Source organism: Callospermophilus lateralis, chromosome 9 (genome assembly GCF_048772815.1).
Source record: "Callospermophilus lateralis isolate mCalLat2 chromosome 9, mCalLat2.hap1, whole genome shotgun sequence".
NCBI lineage: Eukaryota > Metazoa > Chordata > Mammalia > Rodentia > Sciuridae > Callospermophilus > Callospermophilus lateralis.
Window position 1 is genome coordinate 97,247,419 of NC_135313.1, and position 13,626 is coordinate 97,261,044.

The 13,626-nt window shown below is 37.3% G+C and overlaps 1 protein-coding gene across 3 annotated transcripts in view; it reads right to left on the minus strand.

Moving 5' to 3' along the window:
* Cntnap5 (contactin associated protein family member 5) overlaps positions 1-13,626 on the minus strand; it is a 791,405-nt gene that overhangs the window by 156,648 nt on the left and 621,131 nt on the right. For 2 of the 3 annotated variants that reach the window (XM_076865869.2, XM_076865868.2), the window contains exon 14: positions 2,075-2,231. In XM_076865869.2, coding sequence (XP_076721984.1) covers positions 2,075-2,231 — 157 coding nt within the window. The remainder of the gene's footprint in view (positions 1-2,074; positions 2,232-13,626) is intronic. The other variant, XM_076865870.2, reaches the window with a different exon arrangement.

Genomic DNA, 13,626 nt, shown 5'->3' on the forward strand with positions numbered 1-13,626 from the left:
ATCTCAAAATGACTTCTGACAATCTAATAGAGGTTGCTGGCCCCAGAAGGAGGAAGAGGGTGGGATTTTTGCATGCCTCTAAAGGAAATAGAGTGGTGAGATATGCAATAATCTCTAAGGTGCTAAAGATGTGCTGGCCCAAGAGATGGAGGAAATGATGTCCCTCTGAGCACAGTCTAGATGATGAAGACAAAGCAATACATGAGGGGGTTCAGAGGTTCATGAACTAATGATCAGGTCAGAGGAGGGAGAGGCTGGAATCTGAGTAGAAGACAAGATTGGTAGAATGTTCCAGAGAAGTGAGTATAGACTAACAACCATATTAAGTGAATGATACCATTGTCCTCATTGCCCTTCATTGTGCAGTAAATTAAACACTGGCCTGTTGTTCCCTAAAAGATGAGTTTCTCAACAATGTGCAGTGGGAAAACACATCAAAGGAGAAACACTTCCCTTTATCAGTGACTTTCATCTTGCATCCTACCTCTTACATCAACTTCTCTAATTATACACCAGGAAGTGAAGGTGTTTCCATTGAAGCCTATAAATCTGTAGATAATATCTAATATCATGCACAGTGAAGCTGAACTTATGAATCAAAGAGATGACTGAATCCAAGCTGCTGGGAGTGGAGAACTTGAATATGTTTTCCTGGCAAACACAGCCCTTTACCATTTATCACACGTAAACTCCCATGCTTGTAGAAGACATTTTTGTGGTGATTCCTCCTCTCCAAAGATATTAAAGTTTATGTGTTCCTCCAACTAAACATCAGGTGTCTACTGCCTCATGAGCTGGTCTTGAGTGGTATAATGTTAACAGAGATACAGTCACAATCCAGGACACAACTTATATTTTTTGTAGGTTTTCACAATGCTATCAGAGAATTTACTGCAGGTAAAGTAGAGGTCCGAAGAAAACCAGAGGGCCATTGTACGTGCAGTCAACTTCATCTGATTCTCTCTATATGAAGAAAATAGGGTAAGGAGAAGACAGTCAGGCAACTTGCCTTAAGACAGCAGCCCTGTGGTGTTCTGAAGTGGTTATCCATATCATATGCAACCCAATGGAGCCAGATGCTCAGCCCTTTCCTCACTGAAGTGAGGTTTAGACTCAACCTGACATTTTACTTGCAGCAGTCTCTGCTGGTAACAATTTGAACAGTGAAAGAAAATTACTGTACTAAAAAGAAATTTTATCTGGGCAGAGAGCAGCTTGACATAGGGATTCTTAAATGTGATTGAGCTGCATTTGATGAGGCAAGCAAAATTGCATAATCCAAAACCAAAGAATGCCTTAAATTCAGTTAATACCAAAGGGTATGTGAAAATGTTCTGTGCATATTTTCATAGCTAATAAAGTGAAAAGCAAACAATTCAGCTGGAGGACGAAGGAAACATAATTTAATGGTTATGAAAACTTAAAACGAGACTACACTTTACAGAAGTAACTTAGTTTAGGAGAGTTTGATATACTATCACTATAGATAGACCAACTTCAAATTTGGAATTTATTATGTGATAAACATGCATGACCCTGGGAAAAATAAATTATCTCCTCCCAGCCTCTTTCAATCTCAAAATGTAAAGCCAAAAAGTCTTACAGAATATAATGACTACTATGAAGATTAGTTAGTTGATCAATATATATGAATTTCCTATATATTTTTTTTTGGTGGCAAAAGGAACTAAAAAAACAGTGACAGAAAGGAGAAACTTCCCGTATAATTACACATTACAACCCCATCACTTCCTTCACCCAAACCTATATTCCACCCACAACAGACTCAGTTGCATAGCTCAATATTGCTTTCCATTTCTTTGGTTTGAAATGCAAGATTCCAAATACAAGAAGGCAGGCAATGTTGTAACCGTATGCCTTCATGTCACAAACCTCAGTAGTAGTCCTGAAAATATTAGAGCTAGCTATTTTCAAAATTAAAAACAATCACAAATATCATGGGGCCTGGGTTCTTATTGAATCTCTCATCCACATCCTTCTCTCTTTGGGGAAATTTCATGCATCAATTAATGTGCTTCCTCCACAACTGTAGAAAGATCGCAATTCTCATTACCATTCATCCTTGTCAGCGTCACAATTGCAAAAATGTCGAATGTCCAGGCAACTCTCTTCCAGGCCACATCCACACTGCTGGACTCCAGGAAGAGACCCTCCCCAGTAAGGATGCCTTTCATTGGACCGCCCGATCCACCAGGTAAATGGCGTTCCATCTGAAAGACAAGAAAGTTCACAGCTCAGGGATACAAGGTTGAAGCAGAACACAGGAAATCATAGAACTGAGAAGAAAATGTCTCAAATGTCTCAAAGAATTTGGGTTGTATGTGTACACCCACATTAAAAAGGAAGGAAATACTTTTTGGAGATGGTTTATCATGATTCACAATACATATATGCGTAATCTCTCTGCTTTCTTTTCTTCTTTTCTTCCTTCCTCTTTTCTTTCCCTTTTCCCCTTCCTTCCTTCCCTCCTTCCTTCCTTCCTCTCTCTTTATTTCCCTTCTTTTTTTTCCCTCTTTCTTCCTCCTTCCCCCTTTTTTTTTTGGTCTCTCACTCTCTATATATGTAAATATATGTATGTATGTATGTACACACATATATGAACATACAAATCATATTTACATCAAAACTGTTTGAATATTGATTATTGACAACTCTCGGAGGCAGGGCCACAAACTCAGGTTCCTATGATATCAGTGAGTAATCATAATTGAGTGAATTGGACATGCGTTGACATAAACCAAACACAAAACATTATGTATGAAATTTAAAAATTCCCTTTAAAAGTACCAAAGACAAAAGCACCACCATCACCAGGGCCAGAAAGAGTCTGACCTTTGTTCTCTGCCTCTGTTAGACAAGGAGGAGTGTGGAGCCTGAGAAAAAAGGAATGTTGGTTCAGGAAAGGAGTCCTGACCTACCTCCCATGGCCTTGTGTCAGGATAAGAACAGCTCCAGGGTGACCTTATATTTTGATTTTTTTTTAAGATTAGTTATGAAATTTCAAGTTTGTAGGTTTGGAGAAAACCCATCAGATAGGGGCAGTGGCACATGCCTGCCATCCCAGAGGCTCAGGAGGCTGAGAGATAAGAATCATGAATTCAAAGCCAGCCTCAGCAACTCAGAAAGACCCTGTCTTTAAATAAAATACAAAAAGGGCTGAGGATGTGGCTCAGTGGTTAAGTGCCCCTGGGTCTAATTCCCCACAAACAAATAAAAACCATAAGCATCAGGAAAGCCAATAATATGTAGAGCAAACAAAACCTTCTGAAGGCCATTTTCTCATAGAACTGAGAAGAAAATGTGCTTCTCAGTTTGGGGAAACCCACAAAATGAGTTTAACCCACATAAATGGGTATGCTACATATTATTTCCAGTTCATATAGTTAATAGAAAACCATTCCTGAGTTTTGCTGTCATTAATTTCTTTTTTTTACAAATTTGAATGTATTAAAACCTGTTAGATATTTTTTTTCATGATTAAGAATGTTTCAGTAACATAGTATTACCATTGAGAAAATTATAGTGTATCCTAAACAACAGGTGTAGACTGAGATGGAGATGTTTTACATTAGGCTGAAAGGTATCCTGCCTGGGCTCCCTTTGATAACCACTGTTGTGTTTCTGTTTGGTATACAAAAGGCGCTTATAATGTGCTTATTTGAAAAGTGAAGGAAATATTTATTAAAGAATGTTTTTCATGATCCATCATTTAAAAGTAGAATAATAACACTTGTTTGAGGAGGCTATTAGGTTTTATTGTGCAGTAAGTTCTCATTTACAAATAACCCCAATATATAAACGGTACCAACTTTCTTTTAGTTGTCCTCGTGGATAAGGTTCTCATGGAAGCTACTGTGTCACGTCAAGAAGGAGACCACCCCAGAGCTTTCCACAATTTGTAAAATATGCGAAGAACATGAGGAAGACTCTATTAAAAGCAGAATTATTTTAGGGGTGCTACTTCACAGCAGACAGTCTGAAAGTCTGTATTAGCCCCAACATAATGTTGTACCTATCTAAAATAGTATACATCCCTTTATACTCTTCTGAGCTAGAATAGCAGTTACAGATATTTGAGGAAGCAGTATCCTTTTTAATAATAATTCTAAATGACATAAATCCATTTTCCCTAGTCCCAAATATTTATAAGTCATTGCTAAGTACTTCAAATGAATTGGTTTCTCCTTAAATCCCCACTCATTGATGTGGCCTGGAGGGCTGATGGGTATATCTAGCACATACAGCGCTTTCAATACGAAGCTTGGGTAGATGGTTCCATTGTGTGAGTCCAAGTAACATAATACTTGGGCAAAGGATTTTCTATTTGTATGCATTCACCAGGGTTGGCTTGAGTCTAAGAAAGGGCAGAAATCGCTTAACCCCTTTCTCTTTTCAGCACTACCCAGAGATCTCCTCTTAAGAACATAGAATCTAGACTAAATAGTCAAGCTCAGTGTCATCATGGATTTATTTTTTTCTATTTATAAACTATCCCAAAGGGTAAGCACATTAACAGTCCTGCCTGTTATCAATGGTATAATTTTCTGAGCAAGCAATTTGTACGCAACTGACCATGAATATGTTGCTTCTAGAGGCTTTACAATCCTTATTTGGTATTTTACCCTGTCTAGCAGTTCTATAAGCTTCTCAAGCCCATTTTGTTTTGAATGTATTAATGTCTTGTACCACTGAGGCTCAACAGTCCTCTCCTAAACTCTAGCAATGGGCTTCAAGGTTACAAATTGTATTAACCTATTGACTGTCAACAAAGAAAGAAAAAGGAAGGGAATGAGAGAAACATTTTTTTTTTTTTTTTACATATATATGAATGATGTTGGTGAATTTTTTTCTCCAGATGTCCCAGCTCATCCCTGTAGAGGACTGGAGAGAACATAAACATGAGGCAGCTGAGGCTCAAATAGGATAATTGATTTGCCTCAATTCATGACTCTAATGATATAGTCAGGAAAACATTCTATGCCTTAACTGCAAATTTTGACCACTGAAGAAATTGATTTGTTTTTCTCTTTACAAAATTTTCTTTCACAAAGGAAAGAAAAAAAAAACATAATTATAAAAATTGCACTTAAAAGATATTACTTTATTCAGTGAATATTTACTGGGACTTTACAATATTTCAGGTACTGTTCTGAGCACTTAGAAACATCATTGACCAAAACAAACCAAAACAAAGAAACAAATAAACAGTGCATACTTCCACAGAGCTTGTATTCAAATAAGAGAAAATGTACAATAATAATAATAATTAAATAACTTAGTATTTAGAAAGAATAAAAAGTATAGAAAAATAGAGCAGACTAGGGAAGTTGAGCGTACTATGAAAAAGGGAGGTTTTCAATATTTAGTGAAAATGGTCAGGGGAGACTTCAACTGAGACAAACTATGAGCAAAACCTGAAGGCACTGGAAAAGTCACATGTGGCCACCGACCAAAGTGCATCACAGACAAAGGAAATGGGCAACCTATGGCCTAAAATAAAAATCAAAGCATTTTCTAAAATCCACGACCATTGTGGTTTGGATCTAATAACATGCTCCAAAATGTTTATGTATTAGGCAGTAAAGAAATGTTCATAGGTGACATGATTATGAAGCCAGAATTAGGCAGTCAGTATAGATAGATAAATTGACTCAGTTCAGATCAAGTCAAGCCAATTTTGAATAAGTCCTGGGATGTTGGAGACTGTCCCCTGAAGAATTGAAATGTTAATTCCTCCAGAGCCCATCCTCCACCCTTATCAAGAACCTGCCCCTGCTCCAACCTGTGGCCAAGGTAACCTGTCCCAGGAGTTGCCCCTCCCTATAGGGAGCTATAAGGTTGATAATGTGTTCTGAGCTGTATCATCTTGCCCTTCCCCCTTCAGCCCACCAGTTTCCCACCTTTTGGCCATCCCACCAAGCATTCCTGGGCCTAGTCACACCTGCAGGAAGGAGAAAGATAAGGGGAAGAGGGCAGGAGAACAAAGGAAGCCTAGGACACATAAAAAGGGCAGAACACCTCACTTCCAGGGATACCATGATACCAGCTATGGCCCCCTTCTCCCTTGCGGGAGAAGTCTATGTTACCCCCTTTTAAATAAACCCGGCTTTATACGCTTGCCTTGGCGTGCTTCTCTAATGTTTAAACTTCAACATGTCGGATAACTCATCACTGATAACTAGCAGTATCCATTAAACCTCTGAAATCCCAGTTGTGTTTTTTTTTTTGTTGTTGTTGTTGTTTTTCCTTTTCAGTAAAATGAGATTACTTATAAAAGTGTCTACCTTTACAGATGTTTCTAATGAAACAACAGACTCTGTGAAAAGTGGGGTAAGGGCAAACAACAATTTTACTTTGACAATCAGGAAGCCATTCTGTTTTGAAAGGAAGCAGAATGGGAAACGAACAAATCAATTCACCCCACAGCTGCATTCATGCAACATAGTTTACAGTAAAAGAAAATGAAAAACCAGCCTCTATCTCAGAGCAAAGCCTGTCCAAGGAAGGGACATGGCCTTTGTCCTTGGAAAAACCCACAGAGCACTCCTAAACAACTTAGCAGGGTGGCAATGTGCTTATCTACAAATAATAGGAGAGATCTGCTGCGCCAGTTGTCCCTGACTCAGTCAGGCTAGGTGGGGATCCATAGCAGCCCCCTAGCAGCCACCAATCAGCATGAGACAGGGAAATACCTGGGATGCCAGACGACCCTCCCAGTAGTTTATGGTGGTTGATAACATGTTGGGAAACCATGTAGTTCAGCACGTACACCCCTATTGGCTTAAACCAATCAGTTCAAATGAATACCCCTTTTGTACTGACCAATCACCCCTACCCAACTTGTTCCTGCCAGTGTGCTAATTATGTTTTAGAGTTGTTATTTGATTTGGTGTGTGATGATTTGCTAAAAGAGGCTATGATGTATGTGAAGTCCCTGCCCTCTCCAAAGAATGTATAAAAATGCTGCAAACCCTGGGCTCGGGGCCTCTCAGCGTCACCAGTTGCTGTGTGTGTGCTCGGAGGACCGAGCTAGCTCGAAATAAACACCTCTTTGCTGCTTACATCGATCTTGTGTCTCTGGTGGTCTTTGGGGGTCCTGAATTCGAGCATAACAAAACATGCGGGATGCTTTTTGATCATAGGTCCTGAGGCCCTGCAATTTTACAGGCCAGCTCCTTAGCCAGGGGACAGTTTTCCTTCCCATGCACAGCTGGCAGCAGCTATATACCACAAAAACTTCCTCTAAAGAGTCCAGATGAAAACCAGTAAAGGATTACCTAGGAGAGCATACCAGGATCTCCTAGGAATTACCTTAAAGATCTTGGAGGAAGGTAAGGACCCCAGAACATAGGATATGAAAAAGAAACCTGAGGAATTGCATTAATTTGTATACTTTTACACATTTAGAATCATTATTATTATATAACTTCATGTATACAAATAAGTTCTGGGAAATTCAGATTACATAGTTAGTATGCAGATCTCACTACCTTTTGATATATAGTCAGAAGTGGGATAGTTGAATCAGATCTATACATTATTTTAAATGAAATAAGCCAGACCCAGAAAGATATGTACTGCCTGTTTCCTCTCAAATGTTAAAGTAGAAAGGGAAAAAAATAAGTCAACCTGAATGTACAAGAGTGATTAATAGAGGTTGAAAAAAGTGTGGAGGTCTGGGAAAGATGAAGGATACAAGAAGGTGGCATTTGACCAGTGCTTGCTGCATGCCTGTAAGGATATATCACACTGAATCCCATAATGCATGCAATTAGTATATGTTAGTTAAAATAAAAATAAAAGATAAAAATAAGCACACAAGTACACACATACTTATACAAATTTTATTCTTTGAGTGTTACTCAGTTTTTTTTTTTGTTTTTTTAAAATCCATTCCCTAGAACCTGAATTATCTGCTGATATTTTTACTGGTGTATTATAATGATACATAATAATGAGCATTGTTATGTCATCTTTGTACATGCACATAATTTTTTAAATCTGTGAATTTTAAATGCTAGGATATTTGAGAAGCTAAAATAGAAAATTTTATAAGACAATTATTTAACCCACAAGGCAGAGCTGACTGGATGGAGATATATATGTAGGCTCAAATTTGCTCATAAAATCTCATTTCCAGAGATGTTTTCTTAGCTTTTTTAAACACAGGGGGCTTCTTTCCCTCTCTATCAGTGCAGAGGTGTAGTTGAAAGGCCTGCACACTGGATCTCTATCCCCACTGCAGAAACTTTGGGCTGTACTTTACTTTCCATTTGGATTACCAATCCTAGGTTACCATTTATCTGACAACCCTCAATAAAAATCATGCAATGTAAACTTAGAAAAGAACTCTCAATAGTTAGTCAAAGGATGATAGACATAAAAATAATACTGCATATTATATGGTATCTTGTAAAAGAAATTTAAGTTTGGCAAAACTTAAGTGTTTTTTTGGCATGTGTGTGTGTGTGTGTGTGTGTGTGTGTGTGTGTGTGTGTGTTGAGTGTGAGAGAGAAAGAGAGAAGAAGAAGGAGGAGGAGGAGGAGGAGGATGAGGAGGAGAAGGAGGAGAAGAAAGTGGAGAAAAACAGAGAAAGAAAGTTGCATATTTACTTATTAACTTGGAAATTTAAGCTCATGTCTCCTCCTTTATGAACAATTTTAGAAAAAATGTTAGACCTGAATTTAAAGTCTTAGTAAAGGTCAAGTCAGGAAGTTTTGCTAATGAGTACATAAGCATTCCATACCGCCTCTAATGTTTCCTCTTTGGAACTTATATATGATATTTATAAGGAAATAATTCTAGGAGAGAAGAAAACTCAATATGTTTTATAAAACAAAAATAAGACAAATTTATACATGTTTAGTTCAATTGTGCTTTTCCTCACATAAGAAATTCAAGATTGGGGCTGGGGTGTGGCTCAGTGGCAGAGTGCTTGCCTAGCACATGTGAGGCACTGGGTTCAATCCTCAGTACCACATTAAAAATAAATAAATAAATAAATGAAGGTATTATGTTCATCTACAACTAAAAAAAAATATATTCAAAAAAATAGAAATTCAGGATAATTCATTAACCAGGTTAGTTGCACAATTTTATGGCTTCGTCACGAGGGACTATTGAACAGAATCCAAAGTGGAGATCCCTGTTTAATCTTGCAATTGTTAAAGTCCTGACAACCTGGGAAACAGAAAACACAATAGCCTCTCAATAGCCAAGAGAATTTGGTGTGTTCCCACTGCTAGGAACAGTCCAAGCATCATTTCAAACAAAGCCAGAGTGGATCTGAAAACTTCTGTAGATAGGGGAATGGTGCTACTATGTTGAACTATTATTGTCATTGTTTTCCTTTATTTCACTTTTAAGTTTAGAAGTAACCTAGGCTCATCACCTTACTTTTGGGTAAATACAGCATGCCAATAAAAAGGAGTTTAGCTTTTACGGATTTAAAGCTTTAATGGGTCTACATTAATCAGCAAATCTTGACGTTGGGTTCATGGGCACAGTAGACAGTCCTGCCCCATCAATGTTTGGTTAGGTTTTGCTTCCTGTTTCATATCCATGGCATGTGGGCAGAGATGACAGCAGGTCAGGTAGAGTCTAGACCTGAAGAGGAATGCACATTTCCCTGCCTCTGGACAAGTTTCTCTGTAACCATAGAAACATATTCAGATGGTTTGGCTTCTCCAGCATGGACCCTAGAATGTGGCAATGGAAGCCCAATGGACACCCAGGATTGTGAGCCTGAGGAAAATGACCGAGCACTGCATGTCACTGAGCTCTGGTAACGGGTTATAGCATTACTGTGTCAATAACTAACACAAAATAAATTGGATATAAGCAGGTAAAAAGGAATCTATACAGATTGTAAAGAAACATAAAGATCAATGACGGTCCTACATTCAAGGAGTTCTGTGATTTAGTTAGGAGTGTAAATAAGGAGTCAAACAGGTGGAGAAGAAATATTAAAGGAAGCATCAGCTGTTTTTACCCACCTCTCCTCTGACTTCCTACCCATCCATGGGAGGAGTAATCAGTCAGCTCACCCCTAACACCTTCTCCTATTCCTACCCACATTCTTACAATTCTATTTCCAACTCAGTACCAAGTACTGGCCTTGTAATCTTCAATTTCATGCCTTTCTCTACCCCCTTCAAGCACTGTTCTTGGTTGTCTCTGTGATGGTGATGTGTGTGTGTGTGTGTGTGTGTGTGTGTGTGTGTGTTTCCCAGTGGTGATGGTCTGGCCTCATCTCTCTGAATCTCAGTGTCTCTCACCCATTAATTCACTTGGAAGCATGGAGAAACAATTTCATGGCTGGTCATTTCACTATAACCTGGTGAAGCCAAATCTTGGACTTCTTATAACAGCTTCTACTCACCAAATAATGCAAGACCAAAGGTTTCATATGAATTAAATGTAGTAAATGATTCATAAAATACTATAAATAATAAAATGATATAGATTATATTATCATTACATTCAATGATTCCTTAATTCCATGCTGTGGAAAGGTCATGGTGTGACCTATCCATGATATAAACTTTAATAGAATTTTGTTACCCTCAAGAAGCTCATAACATTTAGGGGGAGAAGGTCATGTGCATAGCTGTGAGTGGTTCAAAGCAGAACGAGATAAGCTCCAAGCAGGGTAGTTAATAAAATGCTAGGGAAGTTCAGAGTAAGAAGCTAACTTTTCTCAGGAGTCCTGGGAAAGGTCTCATGGAGGCTCTACGTGGAGGAGGACTTCAGCAAACAGTGCTATGGGGGAATTTCAGAGGGAATATGATAGTTCGCTTCAGTATCTCTAGGAAGAAACTATTTGAAATAATGATATTTCTACACCTACATACTGTGTTTTATTTCATTGATTGAAGTTGAGTGTTGTAGGTGTAAAAAATCAGAGTAGCAAATGATGGCACCAAGGTTCCAAGGCCATCAGGCAATTACCAGTGATTGCAGTACAAGGTTTCACTGTATGAAAAAAACGTGAATCATCCAAACACTGGCTTAGAAAAGTCAATCCACTAAAGAAAGTTTTTCAGGTATGCCTTTTTTTCCCCCCAAATAGATATCATTTTCTGAGGAAACATTTAGTTTAAAAGAAAAACAACCTCATCCATATCAGAAAATAATGGCAGCCATTTATCAAAGTCAATCTTCTTCTTACTGCTTGCTGGTCAGGATGATTAGATCAGAGCATATGTCTAATAGTGTGATTAAGAGCTAGTCAGTGACATTAGGAATTAACACTTTTATAATGTTGTTCATTGTTCTCCTCTCCTGCCTATTTAATTGAAGTTAACCCAAAAGAGAGAGGGAAACAGAAAAGATTAATGATAATGCTTCCAAAACAAATGATAAAAGTCACTTGGATGGGGTCATTTAAAGCTGAATTAGACACAACTCTCTAGAATTCACCACAGGGATCCTTCATGGTAAGAGAAAGGTAGAAAAGCAATTTAATTTAAGTGATTCTATTTACATTGTTTAAACATTTGTGAAAAAATATAATTATGTTTTTTATTTTGATATTATAAAACAGAATATGCTTTATTTTGATATTTTTTGAAGAGTTATAATGAAGAATTCAAGCAAGGTGAAGTGACTTGTTTAAAGCCACCAGGTAACTGAGGGACAAGTTGGACAAAGGTAAAGCTCCTAGGCCCCTAGGACACTACATATCATGGTTTGACTCCTGCACACCACAGACCAATTTTTCAGCGTTCCAGAAAACACTGAGGTAATGTAAGCTTCACAGATAAAAATGACAAGTTAAATACACTTTGATGAATTTGTGGGATTGGACAAACAAAAAAGGAGTAATTCAGCAATAGAGTAAGATCTTCAGTTTCCCACACAATTTCTGGCACACTTGGAAGCAGGTGTTTCCAGATGTAGTGTGACATAATACAGGAAGACTCTGAAATCTATGTCACACTGTGATATAAGAAGAAAGGGACTTTTACTGTGTTAATCCACAGCAATTTGAAGTGGGGTGTGTATGATTTCAAATGCACTGACCAAATATACAAAATGTTAAAATTAATGGGAAAAAAAGTTTAAAAGGAAAATAATTAGTATCTGCACACCACTATAAAGATGGGGAATTATAATAAATCTGTGTACAAATCTAATTAGTATATTTATGCTAGTTAAAAATCTAGTATTTATTGAGCATTTAATATATTCTAGGCAGTTTCATATACTTTTAATATCCTTGTTCATTCAATCTTCATAATAATCCTAATAAGGTAATGCTTTTATGTTCATTTTGCATATGAGACAACAAAGGCAAGGAGAGGTAATATTACTTGCTCAAGGTAACTCAGCTGGTAAATGAGAAACCCTCATCATGACTATATGGTATCTCTTGTAAGAAATTACATTACACTCAAAAGTAAAATGTTTGCCTCCACTATTATTCTATTCCCCAAAAGGTTAATCTTGCAACCTCCAAAGGAAAACTTTAAATTACAGTCAACTTATGAGGGATTGGTTCCAGAATCCCTGAGGAAAGCAAAATCTGCGGATTCTCAAGTCCCTTTATCTAAAATGGCATATAGTTTACAGATATCCTCCCATGTTAAATCATCTCTGGATTACTGATAATACCAAATACAATGTAAATGCAAAGTAAATAGTTGTTGTTATGTACTGTTTAAGGAATAATGACAAGGTTTGCTTAAAAGTTGAGTACATTTGCAATTTTTTTAAAAAAATATTTTTGATCTGCAATTGGTTAAATCCTTAAATGTAGAATCCATGGATAAGGAGGCAGATTATATATAACAGATGATTTGTCTCTCTGTTTAAAATCCTCCAATAGCTTCCTACTACAACAAGGATAAAATCTAAACTTCTTATGATGACCAATAAGACCCCAGAGGCCTAGCTCCTACTGATTTTATTTATTCCCTCTTGACCTTATCTAAAGTACTCTCAAAGCTCTCCATTGTCCTTAGGAGTTCTTATTACTGTGGGAAATCATTCTATGGTTTGTTGGTCTTTGTTTAACAAGTTCCTCATATGTCACACCTCATGGAAATGAGGGAAAGGCCTTTTCATGACGTGTTCATCACCCAGCACATAGAATGTTGCCTGATTCATACTAGAAACTAAATATATACTTGCTAAATAAGCAAATCATTAATTTCCAAGAAAAAGAGATATCAGCTCAGAAGAATTTCCCACAGGTGGCTCAAAAACAGAATTTCTCTCTAGAAATCTTAGATCTGTTTCTTAAAGTGTAGCCCCTGGCCATTCGACTTGGAATCATCTGGGTTGCTCATAAGAACATCTGTTCATGGCCCTTCCCAGATACTCAGAAAGTGGGCCCCTAATACTATATTTCTATCATACATACCAATTGGCACTAAAAATTTACCCTAACTTTTACACATTAAAATATCAGAATCATGGGTTACCAGGTTTGAGCCTTATTTCAACTTCTTAAAAACTTTTTATATTTACTCCCTCTGACCTTTTATTTAATTTTACATTACTATTTTATTTTAGTTAAGAATTATTATTTGATAACCTTACAGATTGGTAAGTACAAAGGAGCTACTTGATTTTACATTTAATTTACATTTAATTCTGTTA